Source organism: Botryllus schlosseri, chromosome 15 (genome assembly GCF_051294905.1).
Source record: "Botryllus schlosseri isolate E-star chromosome 15, Bs_hap1, whole genome shotgun sequence".
NCBI lineage: Eukaryota > Metazoa > Chordata > Ascidiacea > Stolidobranchia > Styelidae > Botryllus > Botryllus schlosseri.
In genome coordinates this window covers 23565006-23587683 of record NC_137250.1, presented here as the reverse complement: position 1 = coordinate 23587683, position 22678 = coordinate 23565006, and the positions used below count along the sequence as shown (strand labels likewise).

The window sequence follows — 22678 nt, the reverse complement described above, 5'->3', positions numbered from 1 at the left end:
AATGAAAAAACATACGTTTAATGAACCTATCACGTCCGGCCTAGTCATTTTTATCTAGCATCTCCTCTAGAAATTATTCTGGGATAGGAGTTATGGATATCACAAGATAAAATGTATTTTGTGGAGACGTTCCAATCCCTTCATTGGGACAAATTGGGGAAAATACTTCCAAAATTTTCATTTAAAACTTCACTAATTTAATGAACCTGACAATTTCAAATTGAAAAGGTTTAGCAAACATTACAAAATCACCATGACTGACTTTACTATCTCCATATTTTTATTTTTTCCAAAAACCCCAACAAAACGTCTCTAAACAGCAATATGTTTGCATAGGCACGTTATTGGCGATTTGACAATGAAAATGAATTTGCACAGCAGGATATTTCATGTCAGACGATTATGATGATGATACGAGTCATGAAGTTTTAGCAGTTGTGGTGCGAAACTTCCTGATGCTTTCTCAAATTAAAAATTAGGTTATCAATCATTTAAAAAATTTAGAGGTCTCGCGGACCCCCTCGAATTGCTTCGCGGACCCCCGGTTGAGAACCGCTGCCTTAGGTTATCTTATAGGTTTAGTTTTTTGGGGTTATAAAGTCACATGCTCAAATGTCGAGCACTCAGACAACACAACATCGATACAAAAGAACAGCTTTTAATGAAAGAAGACAGCAAGCGGACAGCAAAACAGGACCACAGTGACATTGAAATGTACATTTGGGTTGTTCAAAAAACATTTTCTTCATATTTTACTCGTTATTCGACAAAACTTATCAGGTTGGCTGAAATAAACGCTGCACACCAAATTTAGTTAAACTCCAACCTATTGAAGCGAAGGCATTAGAGATCGAAAATTTTCAATCATAAATTTTTAATATTTTTTTCAAATTTTACTGTCAACCGCACGAATTGTTCAAGTTGTCTAAAAAAAATGACGCGTAACAAATTTGGCTCAATTCCAACCAACAAAAGCTAAATTATTGGATCAGAAAATTTCGGGTTTGATAAAAATTGTTATTTACGGTGGGAAATGATTTATTAGTAATCATTGAACTACGCAGCGCAAATACTATCCATTTCAAACCAAAATCCGGTAGCAATTTTATTAGATTGGCAGTAAGATTTGAAAATAAATTTTGTTTTCAATAATTGCTTACAACAGCTTCGCTTTTACAGCTTGAAATTTCGCCGAATTTGGTGTGCGGCTTTTGTTATCCAACCTCACGATTTCAAGAAGTAAAATTTCAAGAAAAAAGAAAATTTTTGAACAACCCTGATGTATACATCATCGCAGTGAAATCAAAAGATCTTAGTTCGTTTTTTTCGAATTTCGAGATTCAATTTTCGTTTTTTTGTCTGTCATGCCTTGGCCATGTTTATGGTTGTCACCTTGTCTCAAAGTTAATCACGGCCACGATATGACCAAAGAAAGCGAAAACGTTACGAAAAATCAATTTTCTTAAAAATATGTAACATTGATCACACAGCGACGACGTTATAATTGAACTACTGCAACATAAGATCATAAACCACTAATAGTCGAATGCAGATACTGTGTGCATTTTGTCAAAATCAAAGATCTCACTGCAATGTAGATCGCATTTTCAAACATAAATAGCAGACAACGTGACAGGTGGAGGCGGTCATAACACTTACGATACGATAAAACAAATGCATGAAAATGAACAGAAATAATGTCGAGCGGCAAAGTTCTGGCGTACACAATGCACACATCACGAAATGCTGTATAATAGAACGTAGAGCCGGACTCATATTGCAGTCATAAATGCGCAGTCCTTTTAAGGGTCGTTTTCGGATAATTCTTCGGCGCGTTCAGCCTGTAAACAGTGTCAATAACAGTGAATCGCCGTAGCAAACTGAGGTGAAACCAATAAGATCATTGCTATCACAGTGTCATAATCAGACCCCCGCCGATATCATAACCATGTGTAAACAGCATATAGTCATTCAAGTGTGTAAGAACGATAGTTGGTAGTTTCTCGGAAATTTCGATGAAAATGGGTCCGAACGATATTTCAGAATCAGTTTACGTTGAATTCCACTCCCATGCTATATTGAATAGAATTTCTCATGAACTTGAACATCATATTTATATACAAAGTTGGACCACTTTGACATAGTCTGGACTAGACTGCCCCGATTATGCATACGCATTACGCATCAGCGCATTACAATCATAAGCGACAGACACAATATTCGATGACTTGAAATTTGACTCGAAATCAGAAAAATGGAGATGATATAACTTGACTAGAGTCACTTTCAGAGACGGTAGCGCATGAGTCGACTCGCGACTTGCCGCAAAATATTTTGAAATGCCTCGAGACCAGTCAAAATTTGGATGGACTCAAAGGTAGCGACTCGATCCCAACACTGCTAACAGGAACATCAAGATACCACCAGAGGCCATCAATCACAGTCTGACAACTTTAAAGTTTTCAGCTTTCGAAAATTTAATAAAAAGTAGAATTGACTGGATTCGAAAAGCTTGGAAATTTAATAAAATGCCAATATTGAAAGAAATACTACAAAAACCGGAGAACGGCAAATGTCTGAACAGGCGTCACTCATTTAACAAGGTACAGTTCTCCTGTAATATTTTCAGGAAAACCAGTAATTGGATTACCGGCATTTCTCCGTAATTAATCTAGGATTATCTAGTTGCCCAAGTCCGATTGTACGCACATTAGATTTGTTCGAATGTAACTTTTTTCCCGGATCCCGAAGATTTACCGATTAAATTATTAGGTTGTCCAAAAAAAAAAAAACGCTTCACACCCAATTTGGCTCAGTTTCGACTGGTGGATCTATGTAGATGCACAGGAGTTAAAAAAAATTTGGGTTAATACTTTAAAAACTTGAAATATTCTTATTCAAATTCCACGGTTAACCCCATGAAATATTCGAGTTGATAACAAAACCGATGCGAAAAAAATTGTAACATGTAGCTGCAATCACTCCGCTTCTACCTATTCAAAGTGACCAAAAATTATTAAGCATCGTTCTTTTAGACAACGTAACACTTTCATGTGGTTGACAGTCAAATTATAAATTATTTAAAAAAATTTTTGAATTAATTCAAAATTTTTTTCGAGTCCTGTGCGTTTGGATCTACCAGACGTGATTGAGCCAAATTCGGTGTGCACCTAACAATTTAAGCAGTGAATCCCAGAATCCGGATTAAAACTTATTTTTGAAAAAACCTAACGCACATCAAGCCTCAATTATCAATAATACGGTTTCACTGATGTCCCTGTAAAAGCAAATATTTCAGCCATGCACCTTCGCGTTATCACCGGAACAAATCATCTCTCTCTCTCTCCTTACGTGTGACGATATAAACTATCCACACTCATTTTATCTACCTGAGCTAGAATAGGAGCGCAGTCAATAACTTTCACGAAGAAAGGCTTTAAAATGAAACGGTCTCGAGTGAACCAACGATGACGTCCTGTTTCGGTGGTCACAAATCCTTGCATAACGCACCCTGTGAGAGTACAAAACAGAACTGGTGGTCAGTGAATGGTGAGATGGTTGTAAATGACAAATATGGCATGCTGTAAGCTATAGGAATCGGGTCAATAACAGAAGAGCTCGGTTGGACAGCTTAAAAATTTCAGCTTCTCCAAATTAGATTTGAATTAGGATGAATAAATTCACAAAAAAGTTCACAAATTGAAAGCAATGAGGGAATTTTGTGCTTTTCCAAATTCGAATAGAATTAGAATTGTAGCTACAGTTTATTCCACATTGAGATAGAATTTTCGAACTCGCAAGAACTCAAATTCAGGATTAGAAAATATACAACAAAAATCAATTTCAGATCATATTAAAACAGAACTCGTTCTTATTAGCGCGAGAATATCAAATGTCTGAACATCAAGCTTGCCTGGTTCGCAAGATACAATTCACCTGCAGCATTTTCAGGAAATTCGTGGAAATTCGTGAAAACTTGGGAATCAAATAAAATTCCTTATTAGCAGGAAATACATCAAAAATAATTCTAATAAGTATGTCTACGCAGCAAGCTTGGATTGTTTCGGTATACGAGCTTTGTAGCGTTTCAAGTGAAACCTGCAATTAGAATCATCTAGTTCTTTCAGTCTGGCATCAGGATGTGTGGAGTAGGATAGGAGCATAGGACGTAGTATATTTTAGACCTTGATGTTTTTTTTTGCGCCATATACTATGACTCATGATACACAGTTATACACACACACACGATCTGTGCATTTGTATACCATGAGTGCGTGATGCGGATTAGGGCTGTTCAAAAAAAACTTTTCCTTCAGATTTCACTGGCTACTTGATAAAATTGTTTGGTTGGTTAAAAAACCGCTGTACACCAACTTTGGCTCAATTCCAACCAGTAGAAGCGAGATTCTTGCAGTAGAAAGTTTTGAATTTATCAGTAAAAAATAAAATTTCAAAATTTTTCTGTCGACCCCATAAAATTGTTACGCTGTCAGTAGAGATGATGCATACCCAATTAATTTGGATCAATTCCAACCACTAGTAGCGAAGAAAAATTTCTAATTCCATGATTTTATAATAAATAATTTAAGACTTAGTCTCCGTAAATACTATTTTATTGAAATCCGAATTTTTCTACTGCAATAACTTCGCCTCTAGTAGTTGGAATTGAACCAAATTTGGTGTGCATCATCTCTACTGACAGCGTAACAATTTTATGGGTCAACAGGAAAATTTTGAAATTTTATTTTTTCATTTTTTTAAAGACGAATTCAAAACTTTTTACTGCAAGAATATCGCTTCTACTGGTTGGAATTGGGCCAAAGTTGGTGTGCAGCGTTTTTTTGAACAACCTAAAAATTTTATCAAGTAGCCAGCGAACCCTGAAGGAAAAGTTTTTTTTTAACTGCCCTAATGTGTGTGCATATATGCCGCTGGACAAGGAAGGCACAGATATAGCCTTGTGAGGCTTTCTAAGTCTTGCACCGCCCCTCCATGCTATCCACGAAATTCTGAGCCCAAGGGAAGTCATGGATACCAGTGTTCCTGATCAGGTCTTTGGTCTGACCAGCTGGGGATTTAACCCACGTACTACCGCTCAAGGAGCAAGACGCTTCATCATTACGCTATCTTGCTTCTCAATATTGTCTCGAAAAAGCATCAACATAACCACCGGAACAGAAGACAAGTTTGAGAGAAATTGAGCGACAGCACGACCGTACCTTCACGTCTTTTCTTTCGGCGATGTCTGGTATCTTTTTCCTGTGAGTTTAAGTTGAAAGGGCGTTACACGTTTGAAGAGCATTTTTGGCATTTGAAAAGTGAGTACCTCTAGGTCTAGTTGCACATTTCGAATAGTGAATAGCAGGGCTGTAATGACTTGAGTCACGATTTTTAGGCGACTCGACTTGAATCGACTCATTTCTTCAAAGGCGTAAAATGACTCGACTTGAGTCAATTTATCTATTGAGTCGACTTTTAATCGAGGGTCTTTCCATCCCAAATCAACGAAATTTTATTCAAAAGATAACCCTATGGTCATGGATTTTGTTCAAATCGCACACAAAGGGAGACAGTGATCGCCTGATCAGAAAAAACTTGATTTTATCAAAATCGGACAAGTCGTTAAGATTTTATCGCAATAAAAAAAAAACCACTTTTTGCGTTCCTTGATTCATGGCCTTTCTGAACAACTTATTTTACAGTAGGCCTAATGTTTACTCATAATGGGCTTGAGTTTTCGTGGGTGAATCAACGTTTTTGAGACCTCTGTTAACTGAGCTTTCAATGTAAATAATAATTTGCGGGATATTCCATAAGGTTATGGGTCAAATGAGCAGCGACAGTTAGGCCCTCAAAGAAATCAGTCATGCGTGATGGAATTTTCTGGGTTGAATTGTGATAAAAGGTACACTCCAATTTTATTGAGTAAGGTAGGCCTATCATATGAAAGCTAAAAACAAATACAATGCAGTAAAAGGAATCCCAATAGTGATTTCAAGTATCTAAGCAGTTTTATAGCCTAAAAACTATGATCATGCTATTTCCCCTGTGTTTAAAGGTATTTTGGGTGGTATAATTTATACAGCTGCTCGGTTTTTGATAGATTACGAGTTTACGACCATTACTTGATTAAGTAGCCTATATATAGTAGCTAGCACTATCCATTTCATTCCCTGGTACAAATGATATCAGACATTTAATCATCCTATTATTCAGTCAAAAATCTGGATACAGAGACAGCCGACGGAGTGCCTAGTTCTATAATTTGCATAACATTTGACTCTAACATCTCCGAGTAACCAATATACATAGACAGTCAAGGTAAAATGATCAGTAGAAGGACAACCTTCGTGCTACAATCTGATTCCCAGGCACTGATTAAGACCTAGTAGTCGAAGTAACATTGTCATCACAATACTTGGGGATATTCTCAAAAATATTTTCTCAAGCTGTGAACTGTTCATATCGCCTCAACAATCGGTCAAATCTCATATAGGTAAACTACATAGCATTGTGGTAGAGCAATCATTCTCTCATCTGGCAAACCGAGAACACTTGCAAAACATCAAAATTTGGAAATCGATTTCACAGAATTATCAAAACGCTGACCGAGCATGTTCACTCAAATCTATTCACAGATTCTCATTAAATTTCTTTTGGGGAACAGCTACATCTTCTGTACAACACCAGGGTAGTAACCAAGTCACAAGCTTTCGAATCACTAGTCACTCTCACTTTTATAGTTTTGAGTCAAGTCGAGTCATTTTCATCTCACCACCGAGTCAAGCAGCCCGAGTTTCAAGTCAGTGCATAGAGGGTCGATGACTTGAGTCCGACTTGATTCAACTCCGGTTCAACCTACTTTTCCCAACTCTGCTCGAGTGATATAAAATGGCTCGGATTCATAATATCGCAATTTTCCTCAGTCCTAACAGTTTCTGGCCCTATTTTCCAAGTATCAAGACTGCTAGACGAAATAACAATAATGTGGTGAATTTACTATTCTTCAAAACTACAACGAATTGTCTTTCTTGGCAGTCTTAGTCTCGAGTCATGTAGAATGACTCGAATACAAGTCGAGTCAATGCACAAATTTGCTTGAGTCAGGTAATTTAAGGCTCTTGAAAAAATGACTCTAGTCAAGTCGAGTGACTATAGTCATTACAACCCTGTACATTAGGGCTGTTCAAAAATAACCTTTTTCCCTGAATCTTGCTGGTTACTTGATTAAATCGTTAGGTTGCCTTAAAAAACGACGCACACCAAGTTTGAATTCATTCCAACCAATATTCGCGGATTTCGTAAAGTTTGACAATTTTGAATTTGCCTAAAAATGCAAATAAATTTTTTTTTCAAATTTCCTTCTAACCTTATGAAATTGTTGCGCTGTTTTCAAAAACGGTGGAAAACAAATTTGACTCAATTCCAAGCTGCAGAAGCGGAGTTATTCAAGTTTTTTGATGATAATTCTGGGATGATCCACCAATCAAGGATAATCCCAGAATTATCAAGGAAAAACTGAAATAACTCCACTTCTACGGCTTCGAATTGAGTCAAACTTGTTTTGCATCGTTTTTGAAGACAGCACAACAATTTCATGGGGTTGGCAGAAAAATTTGAAAAAAAATTTGTTTTGCATTTTTAGGCAAATTCAAAATTTTCAAACTCTACGAAATCCGCGAATATTGGTTGGAATGAATTCAAATTAGGTGTGCGTTGTTTTTTAAGGCAACCCAACGATTTAATCAAGTAACCAGCAAGATTTAGGAAAAAAGGTTATTTTTGAACAGCCCTACTGTACATGTACAGCACTTCCGTTGTTACATGAATTGTTAGCTTATGACTTGTAGGTACGCTGATAGTTTTTGTAATTTGAATAGATCACAAGATTTCAGTTGCAGTTTTGTACCTTTGTGATGATAACAAGTGTTTTGTAGTTGATGTCTCTGTTGATCAAGCATATACTATATAAAGTATTGCTGCAAATGTAACCCTGGCATTCCTCTTTACCACATCCACATTACTAGTCAGAATGCCTACACAGCAAAAGTTTAAAATAAGTAATGATATAGTTTTCATTGAAAAGTTCACACAAGCATTCCATCCTTATACCGGGTCAGAATCTTCAAATCCCATGTTTTCAAATCATACATGTGACATACAGCTTTCAAGATTGCAAGAGAAATCTTTGCCACGTACGAAGAATAACTCCTATGGAACCAAATCATAAATGTGCCTAGTGGAGTTATCAAAATTATATTTTTCAACCATGCACAGCTGCTATACCTCCAGACTGTTTGAGGATTCATTCATAGAAATGATGTAGGCCTAATGTATTTAAATAATCTATGCACGACTCACTAAAATATGAAATATAAAAAGCAGGAATATATAGTAAGCCCTGCCCCAAGCTATTTAATATGCCTAATGAAGCATTAATCAATAATATTTGTCAAGAATGTGTATAAAATATATAACCTAAAATACCTTTAGACACATGGAAAATACATGAATATAGTTTTCTTGCTAGAACGCAGCTTAGATCCTTGAAATCACTAGTGGCATTGCTTTTATTGGACAGTGATCATTCTTAGCTTTCATATGATACCTTACTCAATAAATTTGAAGTATACCTTTTTTCACAATTCACCCTGGAAATATTCATCACGTATGACTGATTTTACTTCAGCCTCACCTTCAGCCCCCTCTTAACCCCAAACAGCTAGGTTATTATCATAATAAAAACATTCAAAATTAGTGTTAGGCTATGTACTTTCTGAAAATGTACTCTATTTAAAGCCATAGAGAAAGACTAATTTATAGTAAAATTCTGAAGTTTATGTTCCAAAAATCATACCTTTTCACGGTTGACTGGGCACAAAAAGTGCTCTTTTTCAAATCCCCATAAATTCTAAACCACTGAATGGATTTCCGAAAAATAACTTTTGTTCAGTTTGAAATATGTCTACGTTGCTTGGGAATTGCATTTAATGTTTATTTTGAAACACATGGTTATCTGCATTTGTTGATTTGGGCTGGAATTACCCTTGAGTCATTGTGGATGACTCGAGACTAGGACGGCCAAGACATACATTTTATTGTAACTTCGAAGAATAGTGAAGTTGCATCATTATTGGTATTTTGTCTATCAATCCCGATACTTGGAAGCTGTTAAGACCGAGAAAAATTACTATGTTAAAAATTTGCGCCATTCTATATCACGCGAGTAGAGTCAAAAAAGTGGGTTGAACCGGACTGAACTCAAAACTGAACAGTGAGCCCAATTACTTGGACTCGGACTCGACCTCTAACTAGCTGACTTGGACTTGGACTTGACTCGGTGGTGAATTGAAAATGACTCGACTTTACTAGAGTCAAAACTATAAATGTGAGATTGCGACTCGGAGCCTTGTGACTTGGTTACAACCCTGGTGAATAGTTCTAGTTAGAGATTTTGAGAAGTGAGTAGTTTTATTTCTAGTTCTAATTGCGTAAAAAACAGTTGCCGAACAACTGGCAACACACGTCGACGTTTGGCTTGAATCCAACACCATTGTTCTGTTGTGTGATGTTCTTGCAGCCATTGCTGGCTCAGAGTGATTACTTTTAACAGTGGCGTAGCCAGAGACGGGTTTCGGGGGTCATGACACCTCCCATTTCAAACATGTTATTATGTTTATGTGGAAAGCCAATCCGATTACGATTAAATATAATAATAAATTCATGTTTCTTTGGATTGAATCTGGCTATGGTTAGTTCTAGTTCCAGTAGTTTGAACAAATCTGGTGGTGGCTACTTTGTAAATTGCCAGACTAATGGTGCACGTTGATTCAATCCACGAAAATATGTTCAACAGTTATTGTGATGGTTATTTGTCAACTTCTAGCGACAGTTTCACGCAAAAAGTGACGAAAACTTGATTCAAAACTTTGGTTTAAGGTTCGAGTGACAGTTCAATCATTGCGCCCAGATCTAAGCATGAATGCATTACTCAATTGCATACAGAAGTTCTGTGCCACCTGGAATCTCAACAAGGATGCAGTACCAAAGCTCGTAACTAACCTCTGATCCCTCGCTTTCATCGAGGTATACAATATCAGAAGAGCTTGAAGTCGCCCGATCAGCAGACGTACCCGGTCGAGATTTATCATCAAACAATTTGCGCTTCTTCACAGATCTGTTCGGGTCTGCATATTTCTTGATGAGGTACGAAGATATACGATCCACCGGAGTCTTAAAGCGTTTGGTAAGTCCGTAGGGTCCCAGCACGGGACTCGAATGAGACACGATCGGTTTTTCAATACGTTTCCTAGCACGCTTGTCTCTACGTTTTAAAGGACTTTCTGATCGCTTTCGTTTTTTGGATTTACGCTGCTCCTGACTTTGGCGTTTGCTTAAATCCTTCTGAGTTTTGTTTGCACTCTTTGACATCCCAGTGGCAGGCTCTAAAAATCCATCCTCGGCATCATAGTAAACATCATCCGAGTCGGATGATACCACATCACGAACGTACGATTTGAAATAATTTGAAGTCGCTTGCAAGTCACGTTTCCCCGTGTGACGCCAGCTTCTATTTTCTTTCCTGGGCAAGTGTACCGGCGTGTTATCATCCGACGAACTGCTCGATATGTGACGATGTTTTCTTTTCCGTACGAATACCGGGCTGTCTTGTGATATCTGAGACGAATTACTGGCGCGCGCTTCGTCTTCCGACGAGCTGGTGATGGTCGGAAGTGGTTTTACGCGACGGACCACACGTGGACTGTCGCTTTCATAATCATCGTCATCAGAAATGAGACTATTGAAGTCAATACTTTTTGATGCGATGGTGTCCGACGCCTTTTCAGATAATCTTTCCACTTGTGATTTCGAGCTTGTACGCTCGTGGCTGATATCTGGTGTCGTCCAAGCGGATTTCTTTCGCGGAAATATTTTCTTTAGAACAGGATTCTTCGGTGCTTGTAATACAGGAAGAATTGTTCTTGGATTACCCGAATCTGTTTTCGAGCTTGTAAGCTCAACGTGAATCTCTTTTGACGTTTCCAAAGAAGTTGATCTGTTTTCCAGAATTTTTTTCTTCACAACATGGTTCTTCTCCACTTGGGACATGGAATGATTTTTTCTGGGATCCCTAGACTGTGTTTTCGAACTTGTACGATCAAGGTTGATATCTTCAATTGTTACTGTCGGCCAAAAAGTTGATGTTTTTTCTGGAGGTTTTTTCTTTAAAACAGGCTTCTTCGGGGCTTGTAATACAGGAATAATTGTTCTTGGATTACCCGAATCTGTACCTTCAATGTAAATATCTGGAGTTTTTGATCTCCGGTGCGTAGTGTCATGTTTTTCTTTCATTTTTTTACTTGAAGAAACAGAGATATTTGGCAAAGACTGAACACTTTTACGTCCGTACACTTCAGAGTTAATCGTATCGCTGCTTGAAGATAACTCTGCGCACAAAGCTTCAGACATCACCTCATCGTTTTGCGCTTGAACTCTCGACAGTTCGCAAATATTGGAGGACTGTGTCTCTTCATCTGGTCCATCGGAGAACTCAATTCCATTTGCTTCATCCCAGATTACATAGTCTGACGGAGTGTCGTCAGTTTTACTAGCACACACATGACTGTCTTTTGTTGTATCATCAACAATCTGAATTGCTGTGTTTTGTGGTCCAGAGTGCTCCGAGATTTGCAATTCGTCATTTTGTTCAGTTTTAATAAATAATATTGAGTTCTCATGATTTGTAGAAGTATAATCACCGCCCTTTTCATCATGTTTAGATTGGGATATTGCGTTGGTTTGAGTGACATCTACAATTTCCTGTTTCACAACTACATCTTCGACTTGTTTGGAGAAGGTATTTTCCGATGTGTGGATAATTGAAGAAATACTCTCTTCATCAGAATGACATTGAGCGGTTTCGTCATACTCTTGAGAGTCGGCAGAAAATATACCAACCGGCTGTTTTTTCGGACTGCCCATTAATGAATGAAATAAAGATTGCATCCTGGTTATGGACGAGGATGGGTCGGATGTCTCACTATTGTTTTCGGGTACGCGGGGTTCATCGCAATCGGAAGCTTTCACGGATTCTGCAGAGGTTTCAACTAAGTCAGAAGTTAATGTATCTTCAACGTCATTCGCATCAATAGAATCTAACGAGTGAGTTTTTAAGGCCTGAGCTGGTAAGCCAGTCTCACATGAACTAGACACAGGCTTTGCAGAATTCAAAACATTGTCTATGTCTGTCATACCTTCTTTTGCCATTGAAACATTCAATCTTACAGAAGACTGCTCAATGTTTTCACAAAGAGTTTCATCAGACGGTTCTTGCAACAAGTCCAGTACTCTTGTACCAGTTGATACAGGCAGACACGTTATAGCGTCGGTTTTGGGTGATGCCATTGCCGAATGAAATGCACTTTCGCCCGTTGAACCCCAATCATAAGTTTCATCCCCACTCTGAATTTGAGGAGCCTTTTTCTGCACATCAGATTCTGTAACAGAACAAATTGGATTGTTATTCGTCTCATCTTGGATTTGAAAATGATCGTCGTGTGATTCACGAACTTTTGATTGTGGCGTAAGTTGAATTTGCCGTGAATTTTCATGTGATTCTGTCCCATTTTGACTATGCTTATCGGGCGAAACCCAGATATTTTTACCGTGTAAATCTGCCATCGCATTGAAAATATTCCTTTCATCTTCCAGTTGAGGTTTTAGCGAGTCTCCATTGTGTACATCTGACGGTGACTCAGAAGAGAAACTATCATTACCACGATCTTCAGTAACCAAATCAAGCTGCGAACTTGCACTGTGCTCCAATGTGACAGATCCTGCAGCCGGGATATCTTGTGATTTTTGCAGTTGACATGAATTTGCTGCAAGCGAGGGGTGTTCAATAGTAGTATAACGTTCAGAACATTTTTCCGAGCTATTTTGTAATTGAGACTCAGAAATTCTGCTTGATTCTAAGTTACTGCTACCATGACGTTGAGCTACACAGGCAGACTTGTTACCATGTTTGTCAGACTCCAAAACTGCATCTCTCGCTTTGTCTTTCACGCTGTGTACATCAGTAATTTCTTCAGGGAAAAGATCTCGATCCTGGTCTGCGTATTGCGAAGATAAGCCTGCATGCTGTTTGCTTGCGTTTTCATGGATATTATGTTCCAACAGTTCAGGATTCAATGGTGAGGAATCCATTTTAGCTTTCACGATTTCTCCAATAGGTGAGGAAGATACTGACAAACGAATTCCTTCACTATTTGACTTCCGGGGTGTTATCGAGATTCTATTGAAATTGCCACTTTCATTTACACGTATTGTATCGTCGGTGATCGAATTCAATACAGTAGCTACATTTTCTAGGCCAGCGTTTTCTTCTTTATCAGGCATTTGCATCTCAGCCTTGGAATAGCCAAAATCGTGTGTCGGAAGAATTATAGATTGCATCATTTTTCGTGATTTCAACACATTCTTACCTTTCGCACACAGTTTCGACAAATTCGGTTTAATCTTCAATTTTTTAGCATTTGTAGCGACAGATTTACCGCCATTTGAACATCCGAGCGATGGATCTTCTGCAGGATTTGTGGATTTCATATCATCTGGAAAAGAATCCTTGTCTGAAGATATTTCGAGTCCACAGGATTCAATTTTACTAGACGAATTTTGGTTCGAGACAGTGAGAAAGATGTCAGGCGAATTTCTTCTACTGTTGAGCCAATCAGAAAGATTCGAGCTTGGAGAAATTGGCAGTCTGTTTGACATGTTGTCATCTTCATTTCCAGTTGCTGACACATTAGGACTTTCCGGTAATTTAATGGAGGATAGATCTGTTGTAGAACTATCCTGCTCGAACCCATGCAGCAGAAATGTATTTACACCAGACTCACGATCATCATCACATGTTGATATGACTTCACGGGTATCAGGTGGAACCGAAGACATTGGCTGAAATTTGTCTGTGACCGTATCAGTGCTTGTGTTAATCGTTTTATTTTGAGACGATGAACTGGAATCATTCACACTCGCGATCAATGAAATCAATGGTGCTGCATCTTGGAATGTTGCATTGGTCGTTTCTGAGACGAGATTAGAATGCTCTGTCACTTTTCCAACATAATTTCTGCTTGATATATCAGATTGCATTGTAGATGAATCTGGGATACATACAGATCCGCCACACGGTATTTTTGAGATTTCTTTTGGAGATTTGAGGGTTTCTAAAGTGCCGGAATGAGAATGCTTACTTTTCTGATGTGGTGCTGATGGTTCATTATTGTCAAGGCACCGCATCAGGTCTTCAACAGCGGATTCTGACGTCCCATCAATACTTTGTGCATCTTTTTCTTTCTCCTGATTGCCAGGGTATTTTCCGGAATCTTCGGCAGGAAGATATGGAGCATTTTGATGTTGTTCAAGTTGAATGGGATTACTCGTTCCTTTGATGGAATTCATTTTCCGCAAACTAAACGTTTTTTCGCGTGGCTTTCTTGAAGATACACTTCCAGAACACTGCTTGGAAACTGCTTCATTCTCAGACGTTTCGGTGGATTCATTGCCTGACGATGGATTATCCGGAAAACATTCAGTTTTGAGCGCAGTGAACAATCTACTAATTGTTTCGTTTAGCTTCCGAGGTTGGGGCTCACTAGGATTTTCGTTTTTCGGGGTATTTTCCTGTACGGTATATACATCAACAATGTGGGGCAGGACATCAATGACTTTAGAGTCAGTTTTTAATTCTATTTTTGATTCCGACAGTAGGGATTGTTCCTCAACGCAAGATAATGTGGTGAGAGGATTCAAAACTTGCGTACTACTGCATTCAAGTCTGTCTTGATTTTCCGCAGTGGATCCTGCGCTAGTATGTGATCTATTGCGATCATTGCCTGGAAAATGCTCTCCAATAAACACTACATCATCTGCCTCAGAATTTGTTGTCAGACCATTACCCTCCGCATGAGAATTATTTGGTATTCCTTCCCTCGTCTTACTTGGAGTTGTGATATTTCCTACATTAATATCATTGGCAATTAGGCCCATATCTCCATCCGATGGTGATATATTCGGCGTATTATCATCAACAGAAAGACAAGCTGAACTATTGGCAGTGGAAGCCGTCGCCATCGGGATTCCTTCCCTTGTACTTGAGATATTCCCTACAGTAATATCATCGGCAATTAGGCTCATATCTCCATCCAAAGGTGATATATTTCGCGTATTATCAACAGAAAGACAAATTGAGCTTTTGGCAGTAGAAGCCATGGCCATCGGTGGGGTTTGTGTCACAGGCGCAAGCTGTGAAATTGCCTGACTTGCTGCTGATGATGGGCCGTTAACATGCGCAGAAGAAGCATCCAACGAGGCTTGTATTTCCAATTCTTTTCTGTAATTCTCCGGATCACAGATCCAAAACTGCGTATGTTCCATCTCGTTCTCCTGCTCGGACTGAGACACGACCCGGGGAGAATAGATATACTCGTACAGCTCTTTGGAAATAGCTGCATTGGTGCTACCGGACGGCTTGTAAGTTACCGGAGCGGAAGGAACTTTGAACTGGTGTGTAGAGGAAGTATTACTCATTCTCACAGACTCTGTTGGCACTGTGTTATGCGGTGCCACTACACTCTCACAGTGAAAACTCTGGAGAGATATGCTACTAGCAGATGTAGTAATGCCTCTATTAACCAGCAAAGAACTCATGAGTGGAGTGTTTGTATGAAGATGCGATGGAGCCGAATGCATCGAACTACCAGAAACACGAACAGGTACGTTAGATGTTGCACATGTATTGACAGGTAACCTCGTCAAAGGTGCAGAAGGTGCAGAAGATGATGTAGCAGCCATTTGCGATTTTATGCCTTCTTCAATTTCCTGCAAAATTTTCTGGCGTAAAGACTGTGAGAGAGTCACAGGAATTGTGCTACCGTTTGTAAATGCAACTCGCAACACCAGGTCATTACGATTTGTTGATAGCACACCAGTGGTATTACTCTGCCTGCTAGTAGCAGGGAATTGTACATTTTGTTGAATATTTCTTGAACCTTGATTATTGGCAGATGAAAATCGACATGAAGGTGGTGCAGCACGGTAGGATATTGATGAGGGAAAACAAGACGTGATGTTAATCACAGGACTTGGCATACTTGGACGGGAAGTGTTGGGGTATTGTGATGCAGCTTGATAAACGGGTGAGCGAAAAGGTGTAGACAGTGATGCCGGGCTCCTTGAATATGGCACAGTCTGCGGCATTAAAGATTGCAACGTTGGAGATTGTTGAAATTGGTTATTAGACCAGGTGGTGTTAGCAGGTTGATTTCGACGAACGTTCCCATACGACTGATTATTTCCTGGAGCTTGAAAAGCTTGTTGCCTAATACTTTGACCATTATTCGTAAAAACTGAGTTCGGTGTGTGTAATCTCATTGGCGGCAATGCGGCATGTTGTCCAGAGACAGGAATCGTAGTCCGGACTGTGCGTGCGGTTTGCGGGCTTTGGACCGCTTGAGGGACCTGTAAAATGAGAGTAGTATTCCATCTAGAGCAGTGCTTCCCAGTGGTTCGCGACTCAATTGTGGGTGGCGAAGCATTTCTGAATGTTATAATAGTTTCATAACAATTTTGCAATAGGCCTACTCACGATCTCGCATGTGTCGTTGGGTCTAAAATACATGAAGGGCCTACCTCAATTTTCGGTATTTCTGGATGTTTTCCGAGTATGAAAATCAAGCTAATCAACCCTAGATTCAATCTGATAATAGCTAATATGCAAGCTCAACTTTCGCATTAATAGTAAATTGCATGTGTTTACAGCACATTGTTCCTTTTCTCAATAATTTTTTCTCCTTGTTTTGTCAGGCAGCGATATCACTTTTGGCAAAGAAAGAGTAGTAAAAATGTTAATTACTGCCGTGACTTGATTAAACTGTTTTTAATATATTTCACCATGATATTGATAAGTTATAGTCTCTTACTACAGTATTTTTTTAATTTTATTGCTGACGCACTAGTCCGACCTCTGGGTCCACGCACTTTGAAAGGTTACGGTTGCTAAATGTCTTGGAAAGTCGAAACGGAAATGACTTGATTCGGATCATGAGTGTGCTTTTAGATTGGCATCTATAGACTCCAGCAATATTATCACTTCACTTTCACAGTTGTATTTTGAAAAACTGCTTAGTAAGTGAGAGTTAGGGAGATTCGTCCTATTTCTGTGCAGTTACGAACAATTCATTCATAATGAGTTGTTCAATGCAATCTAACTAGCGAAAAGTTGATTAACGCTTTGCTTTTAATAAAGAATCGACAGTGACGTATTTCTGCTTCGGCATCGTATTTCTGCAGCATCATATTTCTACTTCCGCATCGGAGGTAACATTGTATGGATGACTTGTCATTTCATGAATCCACTGCCCTAATTTGAAACACGAGTTTACACTTAACCCTCTTCCCGCGGCCGCGTGGGCTTTCAGTCCACAATTCCAATCCGAACTACATGACTTGAACCAACGCCCAATATATTGCCATAAATCTAAAACAGCAGCGTAATCAACTGAGCTACTCTAAGAGCTCGGATAAGATAGGTGATGCTGTTAATTGCAAAACAGTTCCTGATTTTCTTTCAATATGATAGTTATGTTTTTCGTTTTCTCCCGATGATATACATAGTTCTTTTCTTGGTAAATGGACACCTGATCGCCTCAGGCATAAATTGTGGCATTCAAAGGAGACATTACTTGCTTTTGTAATGCTACACAGTTTAGCCTCGAGCGTAACTACACGGGAAAAAATATAGCTAGAAAAAACATTACTCACAGTTAACCATTTTACATGAGACCAAACAACTGCATACGGCAATCATAAGTGAATATATATTTTTGCCTTACTTGACACCGCTCATAATTTCCTTGCGTAATATGGTATTGCTTCATTTCCCAACAATTTGAAACATCTCCTACATGACTATGACTAATGTTTGATATAAGCGCGTCAATAAACGGGAGTGTAAACGGTGTGATTAACAGCTGTGCTTAGATGTCAACAGTAACTCCTTATGACCCATTTGTGCAGGGTTAACACTGGCTTATACAACACCAAACTCCATAATTATCTTGTTATGTGGTAAGGACTACATCTATCCATACCTGTAATCGGCTAAGGCTATCATAAGTGAAACTGTATCAAGTTATTTGACACTGTTTGCGTGCTAGTGTTTTAACCCTTCTTATGCGGCAGGCTCGCCTATGAGCCCTGCCTATAAAGGATGTCTCCTCTATGAGTCATGCTGAACACACCTCACTTAATGCAAGCTATTTCGATTTGTAGTGTTCATAGACTGTTAATCTTTGTATTGATGCCTTTTATCAATAAGCAAACGTCGCACAAGATATAAACTGCATCATTATTGCAAAACCTGTTTAAATTGTAGGTAGAATACCAAAAAAAACGCCACAGCAAATATGCAAATCAAAAGTTTGTCGAGTTGTAGTGTTCATAGACTGATAAACACTAAACAGTGTTTTTGCATCAACAGCTTTCATCAATACTCAGCTTTCATCAATACTCGCATGTCTGACTACCAATACTTTCATTACATCACCACCTCTCATGATTGCAGCAGATGAGCAATCGGCCGCACAGTTAAATTAGATACACTGTGATATTGGGTGTGGGCTAAAGTTCCGGGGTTCGGGTTTTGTGAACCTTTATCTGGCCATATCGAAATTTTGAAACAGCGAGAAAAGGTTCAAGGTTGCATTAAGAAGTGGAAATAATTATAATACAATCTACTAACCAATACTATAGTTATTAGGGCAAGGGATAAGGTACTAAGAATATATTGAACCCATCAGCAGCATTGCAAGAGATCACAAAAATAGGCCATAAGTTATACAGTATATTGATATAATTTAATAATACCGGTATATAACATTAAATAGAATAATTAGTCGAGACAAATTAGATCATATATTAATCAACCAGAAATTCACGATACACCGGTGCTGATTTGAATTGTGAGGGGGATAGCAGACTGTTTCCTGAGGTCATCCCCTACACGCAATACATCTGAACACTAGAGACGATATTTTTCCATTATGGTGACTGCTGACTAGGGCTGGGCAAAATTATTCGAGCACTCGAATCTGAATCGAGTTTTAATTTTAATGATTCGAGTCAAGTAGTAAAAGACCATTTTTTCGAGTACTGAATTGAAATTATACGCTCCTCAGCCCTGAAAGTTACTTTATCAACGAGTACAATAATATCGATACTCATTTTCACCGTGGAAGCCTTCAACCTTGATTGGCCGTATCGAAGCATAGGAATCATATAGTACAAAACTACCAACGTTACTTGGAAATAACACATTTTCGAAGTCATGATCATTCCACAACATTGTCACGAAGTACAATGAGGTCAGTATGGAAATCAATTCAAAGCATTTATGATGGACCAGGTTACGTGTGACCGCACCTCAAGGCATTATTCTCGGGACCCAGCCATTATTGCCATCCGAATCATGAGCACTCAATTGCAAAAATATACATGTCGTATGCGAGTTACACTATATCAGAAAGTGGTGCAGACCGGTAACGACACCCGCACACATGAGTAACCTGCTAAACCCATTGCCAGAGATTCACAACTAGGGTTGGGTACAATAATTCGATTACTCGAATCTGAATCAAGTATTAACTCTAATGATTCGAATAGTGGGAGATGATTTTTTCGAGTAGACTATTGAAATTGTACGCTCTTTGCGACTAAAAGTTAATCCATCAATGAAAATTGTAGTTTCGATGCTATTTTACATGGTGGAAGCCTTGAAACCTCGAATGATCGTATCACAGCATCGGCCTACAAAACATATATTACAAAGCTACGAGTCACAAATCAATCTCACTTTTATAGTTTTGACTCCAGTCATTTTCAATTCACCACGAGTCCAAGTCAGCGAGCAGAGGGTCAAGTCCGAGCTATGGTATAATGACTCGAGTCCGAGTCCAAGTCATTGTGTTGTGTTGACTGCTCAGTTTCCAGTTAAAGTCTTGTTAAACCCACTTTTAATAACTCTGCTTGTTGATATCGACTGGTTTGCATTTACAATATACTAATTTTCCTCACTTAGCAGTTTCTGGTAGCATTTTCAAGTACCAGTACCAATAGACGAAATCCCAGTAGTGTTGTTACTTTACTATTCTTTGAAATTACAACAAAATGTCAATCTTGGTCGTCAGAGTCTCACGTCATATGACTTGGTTCGAGTCCAAGTCGAGTCATTTCCTTATTTTTAGAAAATGACCGGAGTCAAGTCGAGTCATCAGAAAATCTTGACTCGAGTCATTACAGCCGGCTGGCAATTGGCATGTTGAAAAAAGACCAATTTATCTCTATCTGATGTAAAACTGGAATCGTGTCATTTTTAGTCGCATAAAAGGTACATATTTGAGCTTTCCACGTCTTCCATACGTTTAGCCTATGATGCCATAATACTGGAATACTCGACTTGAAACATACCGTTACTACACGATTAAGAATGTAATTACTCAGGCATGGTTTATTGTTGATATATATGATCAAGGGAGCACTTCTTGTTATTCTTGATGAATAGTCTGTTAATCGAAGAAGTTGCCAAACATTTTATAAATTGCATCCCTCAATACAACTCACCAATTGCATCCGATTTCCAGTTACATTGTTCATTATCTGGTTGTCAGCCTGCATCCCAACTACATTGGGCGGAACTACACGGCTTCTGAGATACTCAGCCAGTGCTGCCGGAAAGCTTTGATTAGTTGACGAGATGCGATATGACGGCTTTCCTGAGTTTGTATTCCCGCTGTTAGTTCGATTCAGTCTCATGATGTGACTATATTCATTCATCAACCGCAAGTGCTAATCGGCAGTGTAACATGCAACAATTACCAATCACATCACCCCAAGGCGCGATTCTGCGCGACTCCTTTAGCCATCTGCCAACAATGTGCAAAAAACGCTATCAGTAAAGCAGCAATGTCCAAAACAGACCCAGGAAATACGATTTGTCGTGTCGTCGTGACTATGAAATCGCGGACTCGGAAAGACTACGATATCGAATGTAAACAATAATCGATAGATGCCGGGTCGATATATAGCAGAGCAGAGATGAGCGGATTTGAAATTTCTATGTCCTAATCCAATCCAAAGCTTCAAATCCTAATCAAAATCCTAATCCAGAACTTTTGTATATTCAAGTCCATGTCCAATCATAATCTGATTCCAACTTGAAATTCAGAAAAATTATTTCACAACCAAGAATTCTCTTGATTTAAGACAACGTAGCATAGTACTGCACCTCTCGTGTGCATTGGCACCGACTGTACCATAGTGTCGTTCACCATAAGTACATTTTTAACTGATCTGAATAAAGTTTGTCACCATTCGCCACACGACCTATCAATCTCCCAGAAAAAAAGTAAATCCAATCCAAATCCGTTCAGGAAAAATTCTCTAATCTTAATCCAATCTAAATCCGACAAAATTTAACAAATCCTGCTTTTCAAATCCTAATCCTAATCCATGCTCATCTCTGATATATAGCGGAGATGAGTGGATTTGAAATTTCTATGTCCTAATCCAATTCAAATCCTAATCCTAAACCTAATCCAGAAACTTTGTATAATGCAATCCTAATCCTATTCAAACTTAGAATTCCACTTGGAAAGCCTATATGTGCCTATAATCCTGTAAAAATAAATAAAACGCTTATTGAGTGCCAAAATATGTGAAATAACTTTGGTAGGACGAAAAAGTTTGTCGCCATTCGCCAAAGGACACCAATCCCGCCGGCCATTCGACAGTCTACGAGCATGTCCATGTCCAGTTGACCACATTCAAGTCGAAATACAAGCAATTACTCCTAAATAAATACTAGTAAATTCTCAAGATTACCGGACCACGACATGACCTATCGATCTCGCCCACCAAGACATGCCGCCCCATTTTTGTCGCTTGCCTTTTTCTATACTATTTCTTTTACTTTTCATTCAGTGTGCACTGAGCATTAGGGCTCTTCAAAAATGACTTTTTTTCTCAAATCATACTGGCTACTTGATAAAATTGTTAGGTTACCTAATTTAAGCCTACACGCCAAATTTGGTTCGATTCCAACCAGTAGCCGCATTGCTACAGGAGAAGAAAGGTTATATTTATTATGTAAAAATAAATACCAAAAAATTTGAAAATTTTCTGTTCACCCCATGAAAGTGTTCGGTTGTCTATAGAAACGATGTTCACCAAATTTGGTTCAACTTCAAACAGTGGGAGCGGAGTTATTGCCGTCGAAAAATTTGGATTATGAATAAAATATGGAATCGTAGTATGGGGAAATGCCTGCACAACATTTTTGTGCAGAATTCGAACCCTGCAAAACCGTGCGATATGGCTGATCTCATCTGTACCTTTACGTACCAATTTATCGCCTTACTACCGTAAGCATCGAATTTTGCGAGTTGATGATAACTATGTCGCTGCGAAGTTTCAAAACTTGTTCACAAATATTTTTCCAATAGTCTGCCTCCTGTGTTTAATGACTTTTTCATACCTGCTAAAAATGTCCATTCCCATTACACGCGATCCTCCCCAGCAAACACGAAACAGCCCATTGAGGTTAAAAAAACGTTTTTATTTG

The 22678-nt window shown here is 38.7% G+C and overlaps 1 protein-coding gene across 2 annotated transcripts; it reads right to left on the bottom strand.

Moving 5' to 3' along the window:
* Positions 1–642: 642 nt before the first annotated feature.
* Positions 643–22612, bottom strand: LOC145457947 (uncharacterized). 2 transcript variants are annotated; one of them, XM_080336239.1, is made up of 6 exons: positions 20935–22612; positions 20680–20848; positions 10063–16521; positions 5220–5259; positions 3390–3511; positions 643–1841 (listed from the first exon to the last, which is right to left on the bottom strand). In XM_080336239.1, exons 2-6 carry the CDS (start codon positions 20731–20733, stop codon positions 1803–1805), a joined length of 6714 nt encoding a protein of 2237 aa, XP_080192365.1. In that variant the 5' UTR covers positions 20734–20848; positions 20935–22612; the 3' UTR covers positions 643–1802. The 2 variants fall into 2 exon arrangements, with proteins under 2 accessions (XP_080192365.1, XP_080192364.1); XM_080336238.1 differs by having other exon boundaries at positions 20680–22611.
* Between the last annotated feature and the right edge of the window lie 66 nt (positions 22613–22678).

Coding starts and splice junctions, on each gene's coding strand:
- LOC145457947 (XM_080336238.1), bottom strand. CDS start 20,892: ATGAATGAATATAGTCACATCATGAGACTGAATCGAACTAACAGCGGG. Junction 16,522..20,679: donor CTGGAAATCGGATGCAATTG/GTGAGTTGTATT, acceptor CTCATTTTACAG/GTCCCTCAAGCGGTCCAAAG. Junction 5,260..10,062: donor ATGAAAGCGAGGGATCAGAG/GTTAGTTACGAG, acceptor TTAAACTCACAG/GAAAAAGATACCAGACATCG.